Below are 27,951 nucleotides of genomic sequence, written 5' to 3' on the forward strand. Positions count from 1 at the left end.
ACTCACCGCAGGGAATAGCTCTGGATATTTCTTCTTCATTTCAGCTTCGGCTTCCCACGTTGCCTCTTCATACTCATGGTTCGACCAAAGCACTTTTACGATGTTGACGTCCTTGTTACGTGTACTACGCACTTTCCTATTGAGGATTTTCACAGGCCTTTCCTCATATGTGAGTCTACTATCAATCTGGATGTTCTCAGGCTTTAATATATGACGCTCATTAGGGATATACTCCCTCCGTCCCGGAATACTCGACCCGGTTTGACCGGCACAGAGTTTAAGGGACTTGAATTGACTTATTTAATTTAATAGATAGTAGTTGATAGTGAGGTATTATTTTAATGTAGTTAGTGGGAGGTGGGTTAAAAGGTGGGGCTGGGGAGAGTATGCGTTGAATTTTTAATTATTTTTTGAATGGAGTAGGGGGTAGGTGGGTTAATAGGGGTGGAGTGAGAAATAATATAATATTGTTAGAATATTTCCATTTTTAGAAACAAGTCAAGTATTAAGGGACGGCCCGATAAAGAAAACAGGTCAAGTATTCCGGGACGGGGAGAGTAACACTTTAGTTGGGAAATGTAAAACACACCGTGCATCTTTTCTAACGTCATTGGCAAAGCCAACCTATAGACTACTTCCCCTACTTTTTGCAGAATCTCATATGGGCCAACATATTGGGCACTTAGCTTGCCCTTTTTCCCAAATCTCATCACGCCTTTAGTTGGTGTTACTTTTTCGAACTCATCATCTCTTCTTTTCAAATCTTCATAGCTCTTTTGCATATCTTGGGCAGCCTGAATCATCTTTCACATTCTTGACAGTCTCCTCAATGAATTTTGTTCCCAATACTATGTTCTCACGGAAATCATTCCAACAAGTTGAACTTTTGCACTTCCTTCCCTATAATGCCTCAAAATGTGTCATCTTAATGCTTGCATGGAAACTATTGTTGTATGAAAATTCAATCAAATCTAGGTGGTATTCCCAACTACCATTAAAGTCAATAGCACAAGCTCTCAACATATCTTCCATTGTTTGGTTAGTCTTCCCAGTCTGTCCTGAAATAAGGTGAATAGCACATAACCTTAGGAGAGTATATAGGTTTAAAGTAATGAAGAATAGAGATGAACACTTGATATAACATTATAGTCTTGTTATCGTTGTTTGTAATAGGCTGTATGGTATATTGAATTGTACTTAAACACAAATGTGAAAGTGTTTGATTAACGTTCGATTGTGTAGAAAAATAGTAGCATAAGAACCTTGTACCTGAATGAAAGTCATACTCTGTATTTTCGAACGGGCAATTATCATGTATTAGTGTACTCCGTAATTAAAAACCCTTTTATTTAATTAAAGAACAAAACTAAATAGTAAATACGGTTCACAATTGTTATTTTGGAGACTAAACTTTCAGATTTATTAGTTAGTTTTGGCCGAAATATACTTCACTGGTCTTCACGGTGAAAACAAAAAAAGTTTAGGTCCTTAACAGTGAAAAATTGTAAAGGTGAGACCCATTCTTTATCTTTAACTCGTTTGAATTGTTGATATATGGATTTCAAATTTGGAAGCTGAACCCTTTATCTTTAGGAAAAGAGTTTGAATTCAGTGTTTAGGAAGCTCAGTTGTTTTACAACCAGCTACATTGTGATAAATAGGCGGTGTTTCCAATATTTCCATTGCGGCTATGATTAATTCTTGTATAGAGACAAACTGGTATCAGATCACGTACCTGGACTTGTGTATCTGTGGATCATTTGAAGTGCTTGCTAATTGCTATCTGCGCGACTGCACTATATTATTGTTCGCAAGCAGCAGTAATGACTTGTTCTGTCATCTAATGATTTGAGAGACAACAGATGGAAGAAGAAATGCGGCATCAGAACAAAGTTTCAGCAGTAGCAGCTGAGGTGTTGTACAGAAAGAAATTGGCTGAGGAGCGAGGAGAAAGAGAGGATGACCAACATGGCTAATACGCCCTTATTTCTCGGAAAAAAGGAGATAATGTTCATGTTCATGTTCATGTTCATGTTCATGTTCATTCAGATGGCGTGCGTTTTAACAGGAGGTGTCTGACAATCTAATCTGTCCTCACACCTGATATCTTTGTCCACCATACTGCATCTAGCTTATCATTATCAGATCGTGGTCAAAATAATCAAATTAGACTGCTAAAACGAACAGGCTCTTGTCAAACCTATGTTTGATTTAGGAAGTAGATTCATAAACCTTGCATAAGTACCTTGTTTGAAGAAAGCACACTGATCATGGCACAACCTATCATCCCAAGCCAAAGGGTATGATGGAAAAACAACTCTTTCAAGAACCTAAAATCGTCTGATATCCCGTTATTCAAGCATGGCATCACATAACTTCACAGCATCAAGGTTATCCCTAACATTATGTACCCTTACAATGTTTGCACCACCCAAAACACCAGCACAGATAGAAGCAACAGTTGCTGGATCTCTATCAGTTGCTACAGGACGATTGCATATCTCACCCAAAAACCTCTTTCTTGATGGTCCAATCAGTAAGGGACCATGAGCCAGGGCCAGACTCTTCTTTGCCATCACTTGTCTTATTTTTTTCAAACCTGTGAGAATTTCCAAATTTTGTTTTGTGTTTTTAGAAAATCCAATGCCAGGATCGATAATTATCCTCCATGCAGGAATCCCAGTTAATTCTGCGTCCATTACCTGACTGCTTAACTCTAAAGCCACCTGCTCACAAACATCATTGTATGTCAAGTTTTCGGCATTTTGCATCGATTTAGGATCCCCTCGCATATGCATCGCAATATAAGGCACTTTAAGAGCTGCAACCACTTTGAACATCTCGGGATCTAGTCTTCCACCAGAGACATCATTCACAATGTGTGCCCCCTTCTTGACAGCTTCAGAAGCAACTTTTGAATTAAAAGTATCCACCGATAAGATTCTCCCTTCTTCCACAATCATGTCCTTAACAGCTTCTAACACAGGTACTAGTCTTTCTAGTTCTTCCTCCGCAGAAATCCTAGTTGCCATAGGCCTTGTGGATTGAGCCCCAATGTCAATCATATCAGCACCGTCAGAGATCATCTGACGAACCAGAGAAACTGCATTTTTTACAGATTGAAACTTTCCTCCATCACTAAAGCTATCAGGGGTCAAATTCAAGATTCCCATTATAGAGGTTTTATGAGACCAATCCCACAAGCGATTTCCAACCGGTAAAACCCTTCTCATTCCATCCTTCCCAATGAGCGATTCTCCACCAAGTTTATCCCATGCTTCAAATAATCCACCAGAAAAATTTGATAATGAATGCCAAGCAGCAATTGTGTCATTTTCTACATCTGACCCAATTAAATCAATTAATGGAGCCATCACAAATGGTCTTTCCCATATCCTTTCATGGGGAACAGTGAGATTTTCAGAGCTTACCCTAAACTTCCCGTAAAATAGCATGTCCAAGTCAATTGGCCTAGGGCCATATCTTATCCCATTAGTTCGGCCCATATCCTTCTCTATTTTCTTCAGCAACCCCAATAATTCGTGAGGCCCAAGTTTTGTAAAGCCTCTCACTGCAGAGTTGAGAAACTTTGGTTGATCAGTCACATACGCAGGATCTGTCTCGTATAAACAACCATGTCTTGTGATATTTATGCCTAATTTGTTCATTAGGTTCAGAGCTTGGTTAAAATTGTTTAATCTGTCTCCTACGTTGCTCCCCAATGCAATTACAACTTCTTGCTCCTTGGAACAAACTTCAATAGACGCTTCTGGTGATGAGTGGAGCAACGCAAGACATGAAGCTGCAAAGCACATAACTGCATTTTAAAATCCATCTGATTTGATTGGGGAAAAGAAAACTTCCAATCATTGCATAAATCATAAGGTGAAACAATCATACATCTATTCATCCATGTATGATCAGCAAATTCTGATTCTATCAGCAAAAAAACAGTTTTCTTCATGCAAAATTTAACCCAAGAAAAAAAATATTTAGAAGAAATGAATCTATGAATTTCTTATTTGTGATCCTGTTTTTTTTTTTTTTGAAAGAAAAATTAATTCATTAATAAAGAGTCACACGACATCTACAAGAGAAATATAGATTTAACAAATACATGACAAATTGAATTAAATAAAGGTTTCCTTCGTCAAAACTACGGCCGTTGAATGAATCTTGCACTGTAGAACGTCTCCCGTATATAACGCTGGAACATACCGCCTTTTCAGACAGAGGGTCTAACGATTTGTTGTAGCCGCGAGGATGATTTCTACTTAATCCATCTAAATGTACTTGAAAATTTGATATTTGTTGCGATCTCGCATAAAACTTTACCAATGAACCAATTCTACATAAATCCACTAAACGACAAACCAAACATACTAATACTAACTCCACCACAGGGAGACTAACAAACAAGGACGAACTCCGCCCACATGGTGAAAATTTATTGAATTTTAGAAGACAATAACTGAATTAAATGAAGGAAAAGGGTCGGAAATAGTCTAATTTCCGAAGAAATTAGACTATTTCCGGCCTACGACGGCCAAAAAGATAAACCCTAGAAGATGAGAGAGGGGGAGAGGATGGGAGAGCGGCGGAAGAATTTTATTTGTGATCCTGTTTAATATAGCCTAATGCCCCTAATAAATCAAGATACCCCCAATTCAGATCTAAACTTCATCCATTCATTGCACATATATGTATAATGCCCTAATTGTATCCAGATTAACAGATTTAGATTCAAATTCTATCCCTTCATAGTTCATACACAACTATTATTCTGCTTGCTTCAGTTGCTGGATTGGTGAATATAAAAACAGGTATATAGTTGCATAGCTTCAACACAAATATGTATAAATCAAATCATGATTTGAAGATTCAGATTTAATCATTTATACACATAAATTATTCTACTTGTTTGGGGAAAATCAGAACAGGTATTCAATAGCATATCTCCAGGTGCAAAAATGCAGAGACAAATATAGGTACTTGCTTTCCTTATCTTATAAAAATACCCTTGAAAAAATCAAATGATTGAAGAATTCAATGAAGATAAATTTGATTTACCTCTGTCATACTTGGAAATCCCATTCCAGATTAATTTGGTTGATTTCAGCTGCTTAAGCACACTTATCATGTCTAGAATGCTTCTCTTTAATATGCCAAGTGAAAATTATAATCTACTAGCCAGTTCTTCAATCCAATTCACTTCAAAGTAGTTTCTGATTTAACCAAAGGACCTATCAAAATTGGAGCACGATGTCATGTAATGAGCACAAATTGAGCATCTCATGCGACAATCAAATATTCCATGAGATAGACATTTTGCAGAGACAACAAAAAATTAAAGGGGTATGTGACTGAATACTATTTTAAAACTAATTAATCCATCAAAAAACTAATCCATATGCAGAAAGAACATAAGATAAGCAGTAAATGCAAAAGTTTACCTTATACAGTGAAATCCAAGCCCCAAATGGTTACACTATATACTTCTAAAAAGCTAAAAAGGGCAGCGTACTTTACTGCAACCTCAGATAGGAAAACATCACATTTAGATCCCAATTTGGTTGAAATAGAGAGAAAGAGAATGTCTAATGATGAAAGAAAAAGGAGGGAATATTAGTTGACACAGATTTGCATGTGGCGGGAGGGGAAGATGAAGAAAGGAAAAGGATTAAGAGATTCCCCCCAACCCCCCCTTCTCTATCCTCTCTCTTTTAATAAAAAGATTGTCATTCAAGAAATTCCTAATGTATCTCAACCAAATCTCATGGAAAACTTGTAACTAAAATTAACTACCACCCCTTCCTTTGCCTTGGCCTCATGCAGCTCTACCCTGTCCTCTAGCCATCTATGTGGCCTTCAACCGAGGAACAAGTTACAAATGCCAGCATAAACTTTTAAAAGTATTTATGGCGGCAGAATAATATGATTACTATATCTGCCCTTGTCTAAAGCATTCACAAATGCGTACATTTATGTTCTAGCATGTGTTTTTCTGATCAATACCTTAAAGGATTAATTAATGTAATTGTATACACCACTAGGATACATGTGATTTCAAAACTAGGATCTTAATCCCACAACTCGGAATTAATTCAATCTTAGCAGTTGAAAAATTGAGGTAATATTGTCAGCTTAAAAAAAGAGTTCAGGAGTAGTTCATCAATGCTAACCACAGCAGCCAACAGTTAATTTCATCAGTCTCACAACAACCACAACTCAAATCACGGAATTATTAGACAGGACAATAGACATGCACAATCTTCAGCATACCATAGACCTATATGCTTCTGAGGTTATAAACTACACCTGCTAAGCACATATGTATCGAAAGCAGTTAACACAGTCAAAGAAAACTTACAAAAGACTTAAACAAAAGCTAGACACTATCAAAAGCGAAGAACCAGCTACGTGCCACCTGAAAATTAGTAACTACCTACCTATTACTATGTATATACAGACATACAGTACCTGAATATTATTAGTAAGTAACAGAATAGGACTACTTTTCATTCCCTAACAAAGTATAAACTTGCTTTCAGAACAACCATCAACGCTCTCAGCTTTCAACTTCTTTCTTCCCTGCCTCCCTATCTTTCCATGGGAGTCCATTCCCCCACCCCCACCCCCAGCCCCCCACCCCCAACACTAATGTGAAACCATTAAATTCTTCGATTTTAAGCTCAAGACTCATTGTGAAGAACTCACCAGACAAATGTTGCATACCAAATTACTCCCTCTGTTCCTAAATAAGTGCAACACTTGCATGGGCAAAAAGCTTTAGGCAATTGAATTAAGTTGGTTATTGTAATGTGCAAGTGGATAAAGTTGAGTGACAGGTGAGTGGAGCATTATTTTATCAACAGATAGAGAGTAGAGAAATTAAAACAAAGGGTAGTGGAGTAGGGGGGAGGAGAGAGAAATAATAGAAGAATAGGAAGTGGGATAAGGGGAAGGAGAGAGAAAGTTTCCAAAAGTAGAAGTGTTCCACTTATTCAGGAGCGGACATTTAAAGCAAGTTTTGCATTTACTCGGGATGGAGTGTGTTATGAAACATACGCACAAAGAAATGATAGTTTGGAGAAAGGTGTACATCCTGCATACAACTTTTTACTTGAAGCTTCTAATAGTCTATCAAGCTTGGCCTTTTCTTTTTCATTGAGCACTTATGTAAGAGATGGGTTAGGCTCTTGAACCAAGAAATTGTCAAAACAGTTAGGCTCACTTTGATCTCCTGACCCTTGACCACTTGGTTCAGCTTGCTATGAATCAACAGGTTTGTTTACACGAGGAACATTAACATAGAAGGCATCTCCTAAGAGTCCTAACAAGTCCCTCATATCATCTCGACCTACCACCAATTTTTCAATCCAATTTCGTTTCGCACATGTTGGCTACATAGGGAGCCCTGACTAGTTCTAGCTACCTGACATATCAACCCTCGTGATCGCTCAGTATACGCTCAAGGAAATCTCCTCTCCCATGAAAAATCTTTTTTTTACACCGCTTGTCGAAACCTTTGAACAAAATACTCTCTTCTGTTTCTTGTATCGTCAACCACTTTTCACCATGCATTTCTTACAAGGGCAAAGAGATTTTCCTTCTACAAGCCCTTCTTTAGCCACCTTAATTGATTTTACAGTTCCGGCAATATAAGATGGATGGCTGTTTGGCAATTCAATCCAACTTGTATCCATATCCATGCTTCCAAATAAGAATATCCTTACACCAAAAACAAGTGAAGTGCTAAACCTTAAAAACACATTATCGATGTACAAAGTATTTATCTAATAATGAAACAGCCTGACAGTAATGAAACACGCAAAATATCGATGTACAAAGTATTTATCTAATAATGAAACAGCCTGACAGTAAACAACACAAATTCTTATTTACACCTAGGCGGATGTAAAGTTACCCTAAAATACTTAAAAGTTACACCGATATAAGTAAAAGTTATTTATTTTTTAGTGATAAATTTTTCATAAAAAAAAAATTATCACTTCAACATCACTCATAAAATGAAAAATTTATCACTTCAAAACCACTCATAAATTAAAAAAGCAATCGTTCAACCCTTATAAGTTATCCCGATGTACAATAAATTTATTGTACACCGGATTCGTGCAAGACCTATAGATTAAACAAATACGTACATAAAGACATTTGCAAGTTTCCAATCAGTTTTGGAATAGTTATGCCTAACATGGGGTAGATTACAGAGCAACACAAGAAAATCGGAAGTGGAAAATGGAGAAAGCTAGTGAAAATCAAAAAGGAATTGAGGATCAGTTCTTTTTAGCATTACCTTAAATGGATTAAAACACTCTATTAACCAGATGATATCTGTTAAAACTTAATCTCCTCGATCAGTTTCTAACACTTGATTGATACTACTTAGTACCTACACCATTTTCTAACTAAATTCCTCAATATTCAATCCTGGCTTTAGGATTTCAAGTTTACTTGAATGATCTGATTAAAAAGCTACTTACATATTCTAAACCGTTCACTTATGCACACAGCTAAATCAAGATGTAAATGCCTTTCCAAAAGGAAACCCAAATAAAACTAAACTTTTATTTCTACTAGTTGTAGGGTGTGCCAAGGCTGGGAAGCCATACTCTTTACTCTTTACTCTTTACAGCATGAGTGATTTCAATTAATCCTCATAATCCAATACCAAACTTAGAAACTGAGATACAAGAAGGTTTAAAAGCTATGAGTCAAGACAATATCACTTGGCACGACTATAACTGACCTTCCCCATTTTACTTTCTAAAATCACATATCTTCACAGAAGAAAAGCAGGGGTACATTCAGCCAACAGTTTTAATCTACGAAGCACGGAAACGCCAAAAAATCACGACTTACCGTTTCCGAAACGTCCTGGAACGGGGAAACCGGCGCCGAAACCGTTTCAGAAAAATGGAGACGCGTTTGAAACTGAATTCATCCCGGAAACGAATGGGAAACGAGATTTCAATCTAATATTCACGTTTCCCAACCAAACTTGCTGAAAGTATCAAAGTTTTTCCGCCAGAAAACTGAAATTAGGTTGAAGATTGAAGAAGATAGGTTGAAGAAGATCTCAGTTACTCTGTATTTCACACTTGCATAGCCCATATTCGAAACCGTGCTACAAATTTGGGCCTGGCCCAAGTAGACAAATGGAAATTAAATCATTAAAGGTGTTTTTTTTTTTGAAAAAATTAAAGGTGTATTTGGTTCACCATATTTTGGAATCAGGTATATGTTTGAAATCATCCAACCCCATACTTATGTTTGATTAACTATTTTTATAAAATTTAAAATTTGGGGATCCACCTCCAAAACCCCTACGGTATCGAGTTCTCATACTCAAGGGCGAGGTGGGTATATGGAATTATATTAACTGAAAATAAAATCGACAGTGCAAACTCGATCAAACAAACTCCATAACAGCCTAACTAATGTTGCTCCACCACCGTCGCCGCCCAAGCTACCCAAAAAATCAATATCATAAAAATTATACTACAAAGTTAGTACCCTGTCGATTCTCCATCAAATCGCCAATGCTACCTAACGCCACCATCAACACCCCCGTAAGAACCCAAAATGACGAAATTAGAATACTGAAAAATAATTTAACTAAACATATCTTTGAATAAAATACCTAAATATATTGTTAATCGTCGAAGGACATTGAAGTCTAGATTTGTAGCTTCAATTGTAAAAAAAACAACCACCAAAAATCAAATTTCGTCTAATGACATAAGAATGTGATGGTTAGAGTTGAAACAAAGCGAGCGATTGTGGTGGTGGAGATGGTGTCATATATCAAAATATAATGTCTGCCTTTTATATTTTATTGAATTTTAGTTTTTTTTCCTTACATCTTTAAGTAGAAGGAGGAGCGGAAGGTGTAAAAAACAAAAAGATGAGAATAAGGAGTAGGAGAGTATATTATCGGTATGATAAAATTCTAAATTTATTTTACCAAACAGGTGGAATAAGTTATGATTTTCTATGTATCGTTGATTATAAATCCATGGGTTTAATACTCAAACATATACCTTATACATGTGGTCGAACCAAACGGGGTCTAACTGCGACGCAAATGATAAAATTTCATAATAAAATTCAATAATTGAGTCGCTTGTCTAGAAGTGCGACGGAAATGCGGCGAGGCAAATGAAGAGTTTTCCACTAGTGTCAATATTGTTTGGTTAAACATGGAAAATAAATTCCATGGGAAGTTCCACTTACCTAGGGGAACCTAGGTAAGCAACTTCCTCCATTTTGTAGGAATTAAAACGTCCTAAGAAGAGTGACTTTCCATCATTTTGCCAACCAATTAAACAATACTCTAATGTTCCACTTCCTAGGAAGTCATACTTCCTATGTTTTTCATGTCAACCAAACATCACCTTAATATTTTCAAATTAATTTGAAGAGAAAAGAACATCTAATTGAATGAAGTGAAAATGAAAAAGAATCAGAACAACAATAAAGGAACTTGTTGTCTTGAGTCTCATTAGCAAGCATCAACGATTAAAATACCATGCTATTAAGTCAAATTTGGTTTGTTGTTTGAGTAAACTGTAGAACTGGGAAGGATATTTTAGTCTTTTATGTGGGGGACACGAAAAATGACGTTACCATAATGTCTCTCCCCTCTTCACTTATATAATAGAGATTAGTCATGCCATTTATCTTGGTCTTTTACAAAATTAGTTCTCAAGAATACAATATCTATTTTTTATTTCAATTCTTAATTTTTTTTTTTTGCGAATAGTTATGATGGCATATAGATTACATATTGGAAGAGAATTCGAACCTGTAACATATTGTACACAGACTTTCAATATTAATTACTAGACTTACCCTCATTGCCTCATTGCCTCATTGTAAGACGCACAATATACCTCTATATAGAAAAATTTACATTCGAAATGTATATATATTCACATCACCCATAATCATGCCATTTGTGTTGGTCTATTACAAAATTAGTCCTCAAGGTATACAATACTTTTTGGCGCCTAATGAGCAACAAGAATAATATAAATTACAAATACATAGGGGATTTTGAACCTATAATCATATACAAACAGTCAACTTTAAATTTTAACCACAATATTAGGACCTCATCGATAAGATACGCAATACATATACAACATAATACTAGTTACCTCCCATCGGCTAGAATTGAATCTAAACGTGGATTATACAAGTCTATGTCAATACTACTGCTACAACCACTAGTACCTGATCTTGGATATCCTTCGAGCAACGATTCACTTACACTCATATCTTCTTGAAATGATCCATCCTTACTAATCCATGGGCTTGACCCGATTCGTTTTATTGTCTCCAGTTCTATAGCAACTTCCTTCATGCTTGGCCTATCGTCACCTTTTACCATCAAGCAACATGTAGCTAGATTAGCCATTTGTTGTATTTGTTCGATTGTTCCCTCATTTACTATGGTTTTGTCAAGGATGTTTAACAATTCACCTTCTCTCATTTTAATAAGAAGGTGCATAGCTAGACTTGTCTCATCATCAGGCCTATCATAACAAATTGCCTTTTTTCGAGTTATTAGCTCCACTAGGACTACACCAAAACTATAAACATCGCTCTTTTCAGTTAGTTTTCTCGTCTGCATATACTCCGGATCCAAATACCCCCATGTCCCTTGTACCTGTTAACAATATAAACCACATCTAACTATTAGACCAGTTATCCCACATCAAAAAAATAACAAAGATTGACTAGCTAGCAATACTTTGTGAGTAAGTAATTAAGACTGGTAGGTTACTCCATTTATCACCAATTGGTTTTAGAATGGAAACCTGTCAGTCTTATATATGGTCAATCTCTTTTCTTGTATAGAGTGGGTTTATGAGTACATACCATTGTAGCTACGACTTGACCTTGGTCCTCTGGAACCAACCTGGAGGCTCCAAAATCAGCTACCTTAGCAGTGTAGTTATCATCTAAGAGTATGTTCATCGACTTCATATCTCTATGAATAATCGGAGTTGAGATTGTGGTATGCAAATAAGATAGGACGTTAGCAACTTCCAATGCTATATTTAGACGCGTATTCCATGTTAAAATCGAAGCTTTAACTGCATCAACTAAGTGATCATATAACGTCCCGTTGGTAATGAACTCGTACACTAGCAATGGTACTTCCGTCTCAAGACAACATCCTAGTAATTTGACCACGTTTCTGTTGTTAATTTGTGATAAAACCAGAACTTCATTGATGAATTGCTCAACTTGGCGTGGATCTACCTTTAGAGATCTTTTGATTGCAATGTGTTGGTTATTGCCCAATATTCCTTTGTAAACTATGCCAAAACCTCCTCTTCCGATTATATATTTGTCGTTATAATTGTTCGTTGCGATTTCTAGATCTTGTGCTGTAAAAACTTTTAACCCATCTATCTTCCGTCCAGAAAGTTTTTCATGTAAAAGTAAACCTCCATTTTGCCTAAAGAAACTTTCCCGCATTCGCTTGTGTTGTATTTTTCCGTGTTTCCAATAGAGGTAAAACCCGATCACTAGCAAAATTATCATAGCACCAGCAACGCCTAGCACGGTAGCACCACATAAGCGAATACATAAAGAATAAGTCTCTAACAAGATTTGAATATATGGCCTTTCATTAATTATGTACGTACTAGTCTTTTATATACGTGTTGCGTGTGTGGATTTTAGAATGCATCTATGCTGACATTAACGAAAAGTTAAGACAACATTTTAAAGACCTACTGTATATCAATTCAATGAGTGATTTTTGTCGTCGAAAATGATAAATCTCAATAACACAATTTATGTTTTTATTTTCTTAATTTGTGTATGGATTCAGGAGAAGAATATATATACTCACATGTGTCGGCGCGACTTCAAGAGAAACGGTTGTGGAGTTTTTTTTTGAATAAACTCGTTTGTTTGATTACTTCTTTTTCTTATAATGGTTCAGACTTCTATTACTTTTACAATAAAAAATCGAATGACGAAAGTAATTTAAGTAATTTTAGTTTTCTGTATACATAATAAATTTTTTGGCAATTATAATAAATTTGTAATATTATTTGATTTTTTGTGTCTTTTATTTACATATTTTATTATTTTCGTGAAAGAAAATGAGATATTACGAGACCGATTTCCATAATTTTTACTTACTTGCTTTTATGATTGTTGGCTAAATTATTTACTTCTTTGTTGATGTTTTGCTGTAACATTTCAATAGGGAAGATTGTATGCATGATATTATTTGGTATTTTTAACTTACAAATTTGCATTGAATAGCAAGTTTTTTAAATTACTAAAATAATTAATCTGCTTATAATTTGTAAAATAAATTGTCTAGTGTATTTTAGTCTATTTTATATGGGGACATCAAAAGGCCATTTGTGAATAGAAACTTTTGTGTAATACCGCCTAAGGTTAGACCACTTTTTGGTACTAACTAAACTAGTGTAAAGCATAACTAAAAGTAATAAAATCATAACTAGTTGAATAACAAAATAGTTAAGGTATAAAAATAAATAGTTAAGTTTATGAGTCGAATAGTTATTATTTCTTAACAAACTTATTATGAACTAAAACTCATAAAAACTTAAGTAATTGATCGGTTTGCTTAACTAATCAGTTTCATTGTTTAACTAATTGGTTCAGTGTTAGCTTGACTAATTGGTTCTGTTGCATAACTAATTGATTTCGTTGCTTAACTAATTGAATTTCAGACTTAACTAATTGGTTTCAATGGTTAACTAATTAGTTAAAGTGCATAACTAATTGGTTCCAGTCTATAAAAATGGTCTAACCGTTAGACCGTCTTAATTTACGAAAAGGACATCACGAATTCCCTTATAAAATAGAGATTATTTCGCCTTATTAAAGACAATAAAAGTAGTGAGATATTATTTTCTATTGAGTTTACTATATAATCATTGAATGACAATTTATATTTATAATCTATACCTAGTATTTAAAAAGGATAACCATAGATTATTGGAAGCCATGTGTCATCTCTCATTTCATTCATTAATTCATTATTAGTTTTTTTTTTATTATTGTTTATATGTTTTACAACTTTAACTCCTCTTCCACTTCATCTTCCTTATTCAACATAAATTATCAATAGTACAATATACACATTAATCTCTTCCACTTCACCCCCTTTAACATTCAATATTAACTCAACATATATTTTTTTGGAATAATTGACTGGAAAAATCCCAACTTTGAACGTTTCACTTTTATTAATCCCAACTATGGTTTTTTTTTTTAATAATCCAAACTTTTACCCCTAATGACTTTTAACAATCCCAAGAACCGGTAACCTGTTAAAATGGTAAACACTTGCAAACTTGGACTTGGGCTTTTAGTTTCTCTCTAAAAAATTTGGTACACGTCATTCATTCAATATCCATTCACCCAAAGTTAAACCCTTTTTGTTTTTCATCTGCTGTAAAATAAAATAAAAACAAAAATCAAACACCTTCCATGCTCGTATGTTTAACCTTAGATTGTAATTTGACAATTTTTTGATTGTAAAAGGAGGTTCATTTTGACATTTTTGTTTTTACTTTGTGTTATTTGTTTAATTTGGCAGGTAAATAAACTTAAATCATACTACATCATCTTCATCGTGCTTCATTTGGTAACCACCATTTCTGCTATGGTTGTATCCCTTTCAAATAACTGAAATCAAAGGTCATCAACCTTGTTACTACTAGTAAGTTACTGGTAGTAACCCATTTAAATAAATTAAACTCTGTATCCTTTAAAAAAAAAACCCAAAGGAATACACCCCCTTGAACCCAAAAATGACCCGGTGGATCTAACATATGAGGTTTACTTCGTTCAGCTATTAAATGTCACATTAAAATATGAGGTTTGAAAACATTTAAAATTTTGGGTGGAGAATCAAAGAAAATGACGAAATGAGAAACAAGGGTTATAAGGAGATTTATTAAGGAAAATAAATAAGGGGGAATAAATGCATTTAAAGAAAAAAAAACTAACTCTCTATTGCCATGTCAGCGCCACGCCATACATTACCTGCTACAGTAAGTAACTTACCTGCTAGGCCCGTTAAAAGTCAATAGGTGTAAAAGTTCGGATTATTAAAAAAAAACTTATAGTTGGGATTATTAAAAGCAAACCACCTAAAGTTGGGATTATTCTGGTCAATTAATCCTATTTTTTTTATAATTTTTCAACCTTCAAATTAGGGGTGACAATTTCATCAAAGTCCGACGGATATTCGAACTACCCGACCGAATATATGGTTGAAATCCGATAAAACACTGATGTTAAACGGGTGGCGCGTGGATCGGGTGATGGGTCGGGTCGGATTCGGGCGGAGCTTCATCCAACCCGTCACCCGATCCATCATTTGATACATCCATCCATCCGTTAAAATTAATAATTACAATTACTTAATTATTAATAGAATCATGTATGTATTACCTAATAATTTTTTATTATTAGTTTTCGGTTATTTTATAATGTAGATGTCAAAATTATAATTCATTGTCCACTATGTTAACACATATTACTTTATATTGATTGATATTATAAATAAAATTGACGATACTTTTAATTACTATCGTTAATCATCCGACCAACCCAATTCATCCGTGGATGCATGATGGATGAGTCGGATGTGGATGGAGGGTAAATGGAGACGGATGGGTTGGATCATAAATGAAAAGTTGACGGATGGAGACGGATGAATCTCCACCCGATCTACATCCGATCCATTGTTACCCCTACTTCAAATTACACCTCTATTTAATTCATATATTACCAAAAATCACAAGTCATCACTAATTAAAACTTTAAAAGACATCCGAACAACCATTATACAACCGCCCGTTCATAGAACGGGCTCAAAAGCTAGTTAGTTTAAAACATAAAACCATACTCCCTCCGTATTTTTTTAAGAGATACACTTGGCCGGGCACGGGTATTAAGAAGAATAATTGAATGAAATAAAATAATAAAGCAAGTGGGATTGGATAAATATTTTAATAATTAAATATGTGGGGACCATGTCATTTTGGTGGGTGGAGGGTGGGGTGAGTTTATGAAAATATTTATTTAATAGGATGGTGGGTGATAAGGTATATTAGATGTATTATTTAATTAGATGGTGGGGTTGATAAGTTACTAAAAATGGCAAGTGTATCTCTTAAATAAATATGGCCGGAAAAAACAAGTATATTCCTTAAAAAATACGGAGGGAGTAAAAAACAATCGTCATCCATCTACATTTTTATTGCCACGTGGTTCTCCCATATAAAATTATCCTCCAGCTGTCGCGTGGACGACCAATCTGAAATTGAGTGGTTTTTTTATAACTTGGATGAATGATGAACAACAAAATTAGTGATTAATCTTTCTAATTTCTACTCCACTGAAAAATTGATACATGAAATCCATTCATTCCCACAATAAACCATCAACCTCTCATCCCTCCAAAACTCATACGAAATAGGAGTATAAATTAACCTGATTTCAATTCAATTCCCATCATATCTCATAAAATTAAAAGCAACTATTCCTTTGAAAAACAATTTCATATCACAAACCAATTCAATCATGGGTCATTTAAATCTTTGGATCATATGCCTCTCATCATATGAGATACTAGTCTTATATGCACGCGATGCGTGCGAAAATAAATTAAAATATAATGTCAGTTGTATTATAACATTTAATAACCTTAAATAACATGGGGAGAAAAATGTTCACAAATATCCCCAAAAAATTCCCACCATTGATCTCTCTATAGAAAACTTTAAAATTTTGCAAGAATGTAATACCAAAGTTAAGAAAATAAATTAACATGTATAATAGCGTGTCTCACTTGATTTTGCACGCACTACTATGTGATTATGTCCTTAATCCTTACCTTTGGCAATTGTGGAATCAATCATAGTAGGACAATAGAGCAATATATAGCAATAACGTTAATTAGTGGACAAAAAAAATTGATAAATAAGAATTAAAACAAAAAAAGGTCGACAAAATAATTTCTTTTTACAGATATTATGTACTTTATAATATTTTAAATAACGTTATGACATCATTTTCCGGTGATTTTTGTCGGAAAATGATTTCGGATTGTAATTTAAAATAGATGTACAAGTTTAAGGTAGTAATTGACAAAAATAAAAATTTGAGGTTGTAATTGACAAATAGATAACTTTATTAGGTTGTATTTGGCAAATTGGCCTTTTAAGAATTAAGAAATATGTCTTTTGTTTACCTGCAGTGGCCGCAACTGGAATGAGCCAAGACTTCCTATCGGAGCTGCAAGGTTGGGTCCTTGTCCCGTTACCGTGGTAGCCCTTCGGACATTTGCAATGGTAACTTCCAATTTGGTTTATACAATACTCTGGTTTCTCACATTCATTTGACTCCTTGCACTCATCAATGTCTACATATAGATATAACATCATTATACTTCCTTCTTTTGTAGTTTCGACATTTAGGTTACAAGAAAGAGAGAAAATATTTAGTTGGATATAAATATTAAGAAAGAGAGAAAATATAAAAAATACTCATATAATACGAGTAACAAACAAAATTAGAAATAAAACTGCTAATATTAAACCCAATATGGGGATAGGTTTCGGTTTTGTTATATTACTAGATATTTATTTAGGAGATATATTATGTTATTGTATTCCTATTTTACGAATTGTATTTCAGGGACATATTTGTTAGTATCTTGGTTTCTCCTAAATTGTAATATTCTAGTAATATTGTGTTTCCTCACACTAGGACTAAAGTTAGGAAGTTGAAGCATATAAATAGGGATTTATATACCATTATGATTAATATGCTTGAGATCCCGAGTTTGAACATAGTTTGAGAGAAACACCTGTAAGGGTTGATTGATTGTATAGTTAATAACGGTTTTGATTAAAAATACAAATTGGAATGTGGGTATACCACGTTATTTATATTGTGTGCTTTGTCTAGATTTTTGTCCTGTACTATTCCTAACAAAAACGTATGTACGTTGCTCCGTAGATAGCAAGAGTAAATATAAATGTGTACGAGGTAAAATAGGTATTTGATGGGCGAACATGCTAAAAAAAATATATGAAAGCATCTCTTCTATATTCTATAAGGGAAATCCTGTTAGTAATTGCACTTTTGGTGTCCCCCTATAGAATAGTCTATTATCACTACAAGAAATTGTACTATTAACGACGGGAAATCCCGTCATGAAAGGCCAATAATCGTAGATTAACGACGGGATTTCTTGTCGCGAACCCGTCATAAAAGGGGGCCGTCGTTAATAGAAAATCCCGTCGTAAATCCGTCGTAAAAGACATTTGCGACGGTTATTCCCGTCATTGTTTGGTTGTTAGCCCCGTCGCAAAAGGCTTTTACGACGGGATTTTTGACCCGTCGTAATTAGGTTGTCGTTAAAGATACAAAATCTTGTAGTGTATAGACTCGCTCACAACTGAATTAATATCAAATCTTGCCTTAAATTAAATCAAGAATAATTATATCATAACTGTCAATATGGAAATAAGTTAAATAAACTCAATCATCTTTATGATTAAGCTAAATTTGGGGATAACAACAATTAACCCAAGAAGTAAAAAATAAACAACATTTGTTTACTATATAAACTTAATCCCCTCCTCATCCGGCCTAACTACTCAAAACACTATATATATTTAGCTGTCATTTTATGTGATCTCTAATATATGACCATGTTAAAACATTATTAATAATGTAGTTAAATATCTACTAATTATACAAATACAATATCACTTTCTTTTATAATTACGATCTTCCAATTATCTTCCCATTTCGATCTCTTTAAGTTAGGTCGTAGTATTTCAATAAGGTTAGTTGACTTTCGCAAAGTATATGCTAACCAAAACAATATAAAATTGCATTATTGCATGCATAATTGAAAACAGACTATGACCTCATATAAAGACGATGTTATTAGAATATCAGTTATACAAATACTTTAATTAAATAATACAAGTAGAAACAAATGAAACTAGCAACTAGCAACTAGAAAAGAATGGAGTATATACTTCCAAAATTTTGTTTTTAAAAAAATATAATATATGTTTGGTGCAAAATACTTCAAAAGTTCGATGTAAAAAAGTATACAAATGTTTTAAAAAAGGTCTAATGACGGTAAGACCACATCATCGCTGATGCCAATTTTTTTACAATTAAAATTTTATTTTGCTAAAGAGAGTGAAGTTATTCAACATTACGTGTAATTATTTGTATTATATTATAACAACTTTATATATGAAGAGTTCGAGCAGAATATCAGAGAATTTGAGCAGAATATCAGAGAGAGAAGAAGAGAATTATATTCAGAATGTAGTAAATGAATGAAAACGGAATTCATTACTTGAGAAGCAAGTAGACTAGGGAATATATACAAAGACCCTAACCAACTAATAACAGAAATCAGTTATGGAAAATAGATTAAATAATAATATAAATTATGTATTTCCTATACTCCCCCCTCAAGCTGGACCTTGGATAAGAGACCAAGCTTGGCAGATAATGAATGGTGTTGAGAAGAAGGGAGAGGTTTGGTAAGCAAATCTGCTAATTGCTGAGAACTAGGAACATGAGAAGTGTTGATGAAGCCAGCTTCCACCTGTTCTCTGATGTAATGCATTTCTCGTTTGAGATGTTTAGTTTTGTCATGATAAACTGGATTATGTGCAAGATGTTCAGCTGATGTATTATCACAGTAAAGAGTAACAGGCAGCTGAATATGAACTTGAAGATCTTCCAATAATCCTTGTATCCAAACCAGTTCACTAGCAGTTGCAGACATGCTTCTGTATTCTGCTTCAGCAGAAGATTTGCTCACACTCCTTTGCTTTTTAGTTTTCCAAGATATCAGATTAGAACTAAGGAAAACAGCATAGGCACTAAGTGATCTGCTGCTGTATTGACAAGAACTCCAGTCAGCATCACTGTAAGCTGAGATTTGCAAGTCAGAACTGGAAGAGTACCATAAGCCATTGTCCAAAGTTCCTTTGAGATATTTAAGAACATGAAGAGCAGCACGCAAGTGAGGTATTCTTGGAGAGTGTACAAACTGACTTAGATGTTGAACACAGTAAGACAAGTCTGGTCTTGTGATGCCCAAGTACAACAATCTTCCAACAAGCCTTCTGTAAACATCTGGTTCTTCCAGTAGATCACCAGCTTCAGTGGATAATTTCAAACCACAGGACAAAGGAGCAGGAGCAGATTCACAATCAAGCATACCAGCATCAGCAAGTATATCAGTGATATATTTTCTTTGAGAAAGAAAAATACCTTTGTCAGTTCTGTGAATTTCAATCCCCAAGAAATAGGCCAACTGACCTAGATCTTTGATTGTGAATGCCTTATCCAAAGCTGTCTTGACTTCTTGCATTTGAGTTAATGATGTTCCAGTCAACAAAATATCATCAACATAGACTAAGAGAACCAAAAACTCTCCATCTAGATTTCTTGTGAATAGAGAGTAATCCTGTGTTGATTGCTGAAATTTCAACACTTTCAGAAACTTGCTAAGCTCCTTGTTCCATTGTCTGGAAGCTTGTTTCAAGCCATAAAGAGATCTTTTAAGTCTGCAAACCTCACCTGGTTTTGCTTTGGTGTAACCAGCAGGTGGTTTCATGTACACCTCTTCATCCAGAAATCCATGCAAAAAAGCATTATTCACATCCAATTGACACAAATTCCAACCCTTAACAGCTGCTAAGGCAATAACAATTCGAACTGTAGCCAGTTTAGCAACAGGAGAGAAAGTTTGTGTGAAATCCTTGCCCTCAATTTGTTGATAACCAATAGCTACCAATCTGGCTTTGTACTTGTCTATGGAGTAATCTGGATTCAGTTTTGTTCTGTACACCCATTTAGAGCCTATTGCCTTTTTGTCCTTGGGTAACAAGGTTAAATCCCAAGTATCATTGCTCTCAAGAGCAATGATTTCTTTCTCCATGGCTTGTATCCAATTGGTATCATCTTTAGCTTGATGATAGGTTTTGGGATCATTGGAAGAAAGACTTACAGAAAAGGCAAGAGAATCCCAAATATCATAACTGTCCAAAGCTAGATTTAATAACCAACTATCATCATCAAAATTATTTGTTTCTGTAGGAATAGAAGAATCAACAGAAAAGGAAAGAGAATCACTAGTCTGTGGTTCTGGTTCATCTCTGTGTGGAACATAGCTTCCAACAAAATTTTTTAAGACAACAGGAGGTTTGATAGGTCTTGTAGATTTCCTTTGAACAGGAATGGCACTCAGATTAGGAACAAGAGGAAGGGGAGAATGAGTAGAGGAGTCAGAAGTAATAGAAGTAGGCATAGATTGTGAAGAATTAGGAGAAGTGGTCTGTATGTAAGGAGTAGGAGAAGTAGGAGGAGAAATATGATCAATGTCATTTGGTGAAGTTAGGGAAATATGGGGTGAAGAATTTAGAGTAGGAGTGGATACAGTGGAAGAAGAAGTGTTTAAGATTGGTGTTTGACAAGAATTAGTGCTTAGATCAATCATAGGAGGAGAAGTAATCATTGGAATATCAGATACAGATGCTAGTTTGTAAGGAAAAACAGTCTCAAAAAATATTACATCCCTTGAAACAAACACTTTGTGTGTGTCAAGATCATATAATTTAAAAGCTTTACATCCAGCAGGATACCCAATGAACAAACACCTTTTAGTTCTTGAGTCAAATTTGTCTCTCTGAATGTGAGAATTGTGAACAAAACACAGAGAGCCAAAAACTCTGAGATTTTCATAAACAGGAGGAGTATTAAACATGATCTCAAAAGGAGTTTTCCCATTTAAGACTTTGGAAGGGATTTTGTTGATCAAATGAGTAGCAGTGAGAACACACTCTCCCCAGAATTTCTTAGGGAGACCTGCATGAAATCTTAGGGCTCTAGCAATTTCCAGCAAGCTTCTATGTTTCCTCTCAACTCTACCATTCTGTTGAGGAACATAAGGCACACTTCTTTCATGTAAAATGCCCTTGCTGGCAAACATGTTTCTACAGGATTCTTTGATTATTTCAGTGCCATTATCAGTTCTAATTTTCTTCACTAGTTGATTAAACTGAGTCTGAACCATAGAGAGGAATTCAGAGATGATTTTCTGAACTTGCAACTTGTTATGAATCAGATAAGTCCAAGTTATTCTGCTATGATCATCAACTATAGTTAAGAAATAAGAAGCTCCATCTAAATTTTTGACTTTGTATGAACCCCAAAGATCAATGTGAATCAGATCAAAACATGCAGCAGCTCTACTGTGACTCACAGAAAAAGGAAATTTATGCTGTTTGGCACTATAACAGATATCACAGTTGTATTCAGTGATTCCTTTGCAACATTCAGCATTCACAAATTTCATTTTTGACAAAGAAGGGTGACCCAATCTAGCATGTAACAAATCCAGAGTATTTCTAGCATCATCCTTAGTCTTAGAAATACTAGTGGAAGTTTTATTTGGCAATCTCATCATATGTACATCAACCATACTATCAACTGTATTGCAGCTAGGTAACTGAGAACTATTACCTTGACAGATATCAACTGGAGTTGTGACAAAATAGTAGAGTCCATTTGTCCTTTTTCCAGCACCAAGTTTCTTGGAATTAGAGGGGTCCTGGAAAATGTATCCAGTTTTGGTAAATGTTACTAGGATTCCAGTATGTTCAATCAATCTCCCAACAGACAGCAAATTATGCCTAAAACCTTTCACTAGTAGCACATTATGTAAGACCAAATCATCACTGAGGACAGTATCCCCAATTTTCTCAACTGTCATCTGAGTTCCATCAGGCAAACCAACTTTGATAGGCTGAATAAGAACTCTTATGTTGGTCAATATATTTTCATCAAAGGTCATATGATCACAAGCACCAGAATCAACAATCCATAAATGATCATGACTTAATTCAGTTGTAGTGCAGTTAAAAGAATGAGAAATAGTACCTGCATAGTTAGCATAAGAACAACTTGCTGCAGAAGTATTTGTATTCTGAGATTGTTGTCCTTTCATCACCTTCATGACTTCTTGACAAATTGCATTAAGCATTGTACTGTTAACCAAACCATTGTCTGCAGCTGTATTATCAAGAGGATCATCACCAGCATCAGTTGCAGAATTTACATTGGCAGCAAATCTAGTGTTGCTTGAGTTACTTCCTTTAGAAGCCTTGATAGAATTGTACCAATCAGGATAACCAATTATCTTGAAACATTGTTCTGCAGTATGACCTTTCCCTTTGCAATGAGTACAAAACCTATTCAACTTCTCTTTCTTAAGCTCTTTCCAATCTTTCTTTCCATGATTTCCATCATTCTTCTGGACCTGATTGCCTTTGTAAAATTGTGCAGCCATGGCACTGCTATTTAGAATGTTATGCTCAACAACAGCATTACTCACTTCCTTCTGTTTTTCAATCTGCTGAGTGATTGAAAACACTCTATTCAAATTAGGCATAGGATCCATAGCTAACACATTAGTGATGGTACTGTCAAAACCTCCATTCAAACCAAGCAAGAACTTCATCATTTTGTCCTCTTCTTCAAACTCAGCCACTTTCTTTAAAAATTGACAACTACATGTCAACATAACACCACAAGTACAAGTAGGAAAGGCTCTTAGAGTCTGCATCTCATCCCATAACTTCTTCAGTTTACTGTAATATGACACTATAGTCATATTTTCTTGAGTCAAATTCTCTATTTCCTTCTTCAATTGATAAATCAATGGACCATTAGACTGTCCAAATCTTTCAGCCAATTCAAGCCATAGGTCAGCAGCATTATCAATATAGCCAAAATCATCAGCTAAATCATGATTCATAGAGCTTAAAATCCAGCTTACTACCATAAAATCAGCTCGTTTCCACTTCAAGTAATCCTTATGATTAACAGTAGGTTTAAGCAATTCACCATTAATGAAACCTTCCTTATTCTTAGCTATTAGAGCTCTTTTAACATTCCTACTCCATCGAACAAAATTCGCACCATTAAAAGGAACAGCAACTAAACTGGAAGTAGGATTGTCTGAGTTTGCTATGAAATAAGGATCAAAATTATTGTTGTTACCTTCAGAATTTGATTGAGAACCTTCACTTTCAGTGTTTCCAATCGCCATTGCAGAAGATAGTTTTAGTAAGAATCAATTTCTTCAGTTTTGTGCAAGAAATTTCGCAATCAATCGCAAGAAATTTCGCAGCAAAAATTCCAGCAAGAACTTCAGTGATCAAACACTATTAATTCTGAGAAGATCGAAGAGTAAATCTCAAATTGAGAAACCTCAATCTCTTTATCAGAGATTATGGCTCTGATACCATGAAGAGTTCGAGCAGAATATCAGAGAATTTGAGCAGAATATCAGAGAGAGAAGAAGAGAATTATATTCAGAATGTAGTAAATGAATGAAAACGGAATTCATTACTTGAGAAGCAAGTAGACTAGGGAATATATACAAAGACCCTAACCAACTAATAACAGAAATCAGTTATGGAAAATAGATTAAATAATAATATAAATTATGTATTTCCTATAATATAATAGTACGGATTATAACCATTCGACTTATAAGCAATTAAGCATACCTGTTTGTATTTTACTTTAACGTGGGCTCATAACTATTTTTTAATTAAAAGTTAGTTAAATTAATTACATACTCCGTACTAATATAGTTAGCATTAAATAATGTAGTTGGTTGTCAAAACAAAAAATATAGTTAGTACTTCTAAAAAAGAGATGACCACAATTTGATTGTAAGCATTTCTGTAAGACGGTCTTACAAGAGAAAAAGAAAATTCTAAGATTTTTGAGAGCTTAAGTTGTTTTGGTGGTAGTATATACAAAGGTAAGAATAATACATTTACTACAATTTATATTAAAAAAAATCTAGAAAGATTTCTTGAAAATGTTTTCTTAAATTTGTGTCATCCTTGCAAAGGGGCCATATTAATTTCAATCTTGAAAATGTCTTCTCTGTATCATTTCAATTTTGTGTCAACCTTGTGCCGGGGTTATTCTACCGTTTTCTTAAATTTTATGGAGTACTTTGTATATAAGTGAAATTTTAAATCTATTCACGTTTGATATATAATTAAATCTAAGCTAATAAAATTCAAATTAGAACATGTTATTGCGATGATATATATAGAATCTAAAATATACGGATTACTACAATTTAAAATGATTTATATATCAAGTGACCAAGTGGTTCCTAGGCTTGCGTGCTACTATCTGAATTTCAATCCAACTGGCCAAGTTCTACATAAAAATTGTATATTTATATATCAAGTGGCCATGTGAGGATTCCTGGTCAAAAAAAAAAGTGGTCATGTGAGGCGCGGCTTCATACCATTTAAATAATAATCCTACTGAACCAGTAATTAGATTATATGATGTTTTTTTTTTTTTTTTTGGTGTGAATGAGTCATAAGGACAATATAAATTACAAACGAGGGAGGTGAGATTCGAACCTGAGACCTATAAGGCTATAACCTATTGTACACAGGCCTTCAGTCTTAACCACTAGATCATACGAAGTATTAATTAGCAAGCTATGCATATTATGTTTGATACTTTGATCCTCCAAAACATAACGCAATTGATATTGGTTGAAGGTGAATTTCCTATTAACTTAATTGTATCGGTTATGTTATATATGTGTATATAATACGGTAGGATTTAGGATTAAATTAATGAAATTACTACGTAATTCTACGCATGCAGACTTGGAGTGTGATATGTAAAATCCGGAATTGAATTCCACCAGTTATTTGTCTATTAGGCTCTTTCTACCCAATAAATAATGAAGCCATTATAAATGAATTAATGAGTAACAAAAAGTGTCTCATATTCATTTGAAGTTAGTTAGTACGTGAAATTTTCCCCTACAAAAAATATAAGACGTATAATTTTATAATAAATAACGAATATTGAGTTTTGATAAACTGAATTGAACCTTAAAATCATGATGCTCTTCATCAATATATTCCTAAGTCCAACCATTTACTTTATATATTTAATTATTAACAAATTTATTAAAGATGATACTTTTGATAAATTTTCCCCTACAAAAAATATAAGAAGTAAAATTTATTAAAGATGATACTTTAGATAATTTTTTTTTTTGCGCAAATGAGCCACAAGGGCGGGGATGAGAATCGATCCCAGGATCACCTGAAACCGGGATGGAATCTCTAACCAACTGAGCTATCCATCACTCTCTATTTTTTTTATAATAGTATTGTATGGAGTATTATTTATTGAGAAAAATTGTCATATAATATATGAATATATATTCCTTATTTATAAATCACAAAAAATAGTCAACAGACAGTGTAAATAATAGTAGAAAAAACAGAGGATGTTAATATACGTTACCTGCGCAACCTCGAGGAAGATAAGGATTCCCAGTAAAGCCATCCTGACATTTGCAGTGATAGCCATCTTGGTTAGGTGGATCTACACATAATGTGTTACTTTTACACAAAGAATTCCCTTTTGCTTGAGAAACAGAACAATTATGTGTTCCAATTGCCCAATTAAAAACAACAGGAACTTGTATTCTATTTTTCATATAGAAATCCAAGTCTCGACTCAAATCCATTTTATGGTACCTGTACTCATTCACCGCTGCCGGATACGCAACGCTACACGGGTTGAACGGGACCCGACTATGGTTCGAAAAGCTACCGATTGTGGTGGTGATATTGGTGACTTCATCGGGGAGGGACGCTATACAACACCCAACCCCGTTACAGGCATCTTCGGAAACCTCTTCTAGACTTCCACAACTAGTCATACAACCGGTTTGGTACGGTTTTCCATGTCGTACCCCGGTGAACCAAACATAAGTGTCACACCCCATGGCTATTAACAAATTGTTCGTGCTAGATATTGTGAAACCCCGTATGTTAACCAAGGCTGTGTAATTACGACGATGATTATTATTATTATTACCGTAACAATCGTATGAAATATCACGCCTAATGCATATTTCACCGGTTAGTAGTGACGTGTTGAATACCGGGAAACTTGTATCAAAATATGCCGTTGGAGGGGTCGTGCTTTGGTCACAAGAGATTTTGAAGTTGTTATTTGGGTCTTGATAGTAACAACCATCTCCCATACCAAATGGATATGGAATGCTTACATTTCCACACTTGTCTTCACAATAAGGAGCTAGGACTTGAGGTGCCGATGCCGATGTCGGTGCCGACGCCGACGCCGACGCCGGCGATGATGCTATTATGCTCCTTACCATAAATTGTATTAACACCCAAAACAATAATAAACTTGAGCACGGCATGACTAATGTTTTTGAATGTTTTTTTGACCAACGACTATAGTTGCAAGTTGTTGAATTCTGAACATTTGATGTATTTGTATGAAATAAAACCAAATTAGTCAAATTGGAGATTTCATAATCTTAATTATAGATTTTCAAAAGCTCACCTACTACAATAATAGTGTAGACACAATGTCATTGTGTTTTCACTTGAGTTAGCTTTTGTAAATTATTATATTTACTACGGAGTAGGGAAAGGTTTCATAAAAAGTCTCACTATGCTACACTTATTAGATTTTTATTTTTTTATTTCTTTTTTGCAAATGAGCAACAAGTGCGATATAAATTATAAATGAGAAATGAGAATTCGAAATTGAAACTTATCATACACAGACCCTCAATCCTCATATTCATGACAATTATATAATATCGCCATATATATTTTTACAAACTAATAAAAACCATGTGATTTGATTAAACCAATCATAACGGAGAAATCACAAAAAGTCACAAACTCAACTATACTTTTGAGTTTTGGATACAATCGATGATGCATTGATGCCCATCTTGCTCGTGGGTATTTAAATATAGACCAT

General features: G+C 34.5%; 2 protein-coding genes and 1 pseudogene across 5 annotated transcripts; all 3 read right to left on the minus strand.

Annotated features, from left to right (window-relative positions):
• Positions 1-521: 521 nt before the first annotated feature.
• On the minus strand, positions 522-9,111 carry LOC110785434 (folate synthesis bifunctional protein, mitochondrial). Of its 2 annotated transcripts, none has more exons than XM_021989880.2 (4): positions 8,884-9,111; positions 5,071-5,243; positions 1,736-3,802; positions 522-1,053 (listed from the first exon to the last, which is right to left on the minus strand). In XM_021989880.2, the coding sequence occupies exons 2-3, from the start codon at positions 5,138-5,140 to the stop codon at positions 2,352-2,354; spliced, it is 1,521 nt and encodes a 506-aa protein (XP_021845572.1). In that variant the 5' UTR covers positions 5,141-5,243; positions 8,884-9,111; the 3' UTR covers positions 522-1,053; positions 1,736-2,351. The 2 variants fall into 2 exon arrangements, with proteins under 2 accessions (XP_021845572.1, XP_021845571.1); XM_021989879.2 differs by having other exon boundaries at positions 522-1,058.
• Positions 9,112-10,902: 1,791 nt separating this feature from the next.
• Positions 10,903-27,612, minus strand: LOC110785433 (wall-associated receptor kinase 5). 3 transcript variants are annotated; one of them, XM_056839278.1, is made up of 5 exons: positions 22,606-25,367; positions 17,288-17,458; positions 11,908-12,593; positions 11,509-11,695; positions 10,903-11,406 (listed from the first exon to the last, which is right to left on the minus strand). In XM_056839278.1, the coding sequence occupies exons 1-5, from the start codon at positions 24,191-24,193 to the stop codon at positions 11,180-11,182; spliced, it is 2,859 nt and encodes a 952-aa protein (XP_056695256.1). In that variant the 5' UTR covers positions 24,194-25,367; the 3' UTR covers positions 10,903-11,179. The 3 variants fall into 3 exon arrangements, with proteins under 3 accessions (XP_056695256.1, XP_056695254.1, XP_021845570.2); XM_056839276.1 differs by having other exon boundaries at positions 10,903-11,695; positions 22,606-24,367; XM_021989878.2 differs by lacking the exon at positions 22,606-25,367 and adding an exon at positions 26,449-27,612 and having other exon boundaries at positions 10,908-11,695.
• LOC130470900 (uncharacterized) lies at positions 24,962-25,085 on the minus strand (annotated as a pseudogene).
• Positions 27,613-27,951: the final 339 nt, after the last annotated feature.

This window comes from Spinacia oleracea, chromosome 3, assembly GCF_020520425.1.
Source record: "Spinacia oleracea cultivar Varoflay chromosome 3, BTI_SOV_V1, whole genome shotgun sequence".
Taxonomy (NCBI): Eukaryota; Viridiplantae; Streptophyta; class Magnoliopsida; order Caryophyllales; family Amaranthaceae; genus Spinacia; species Spinacia oleracea.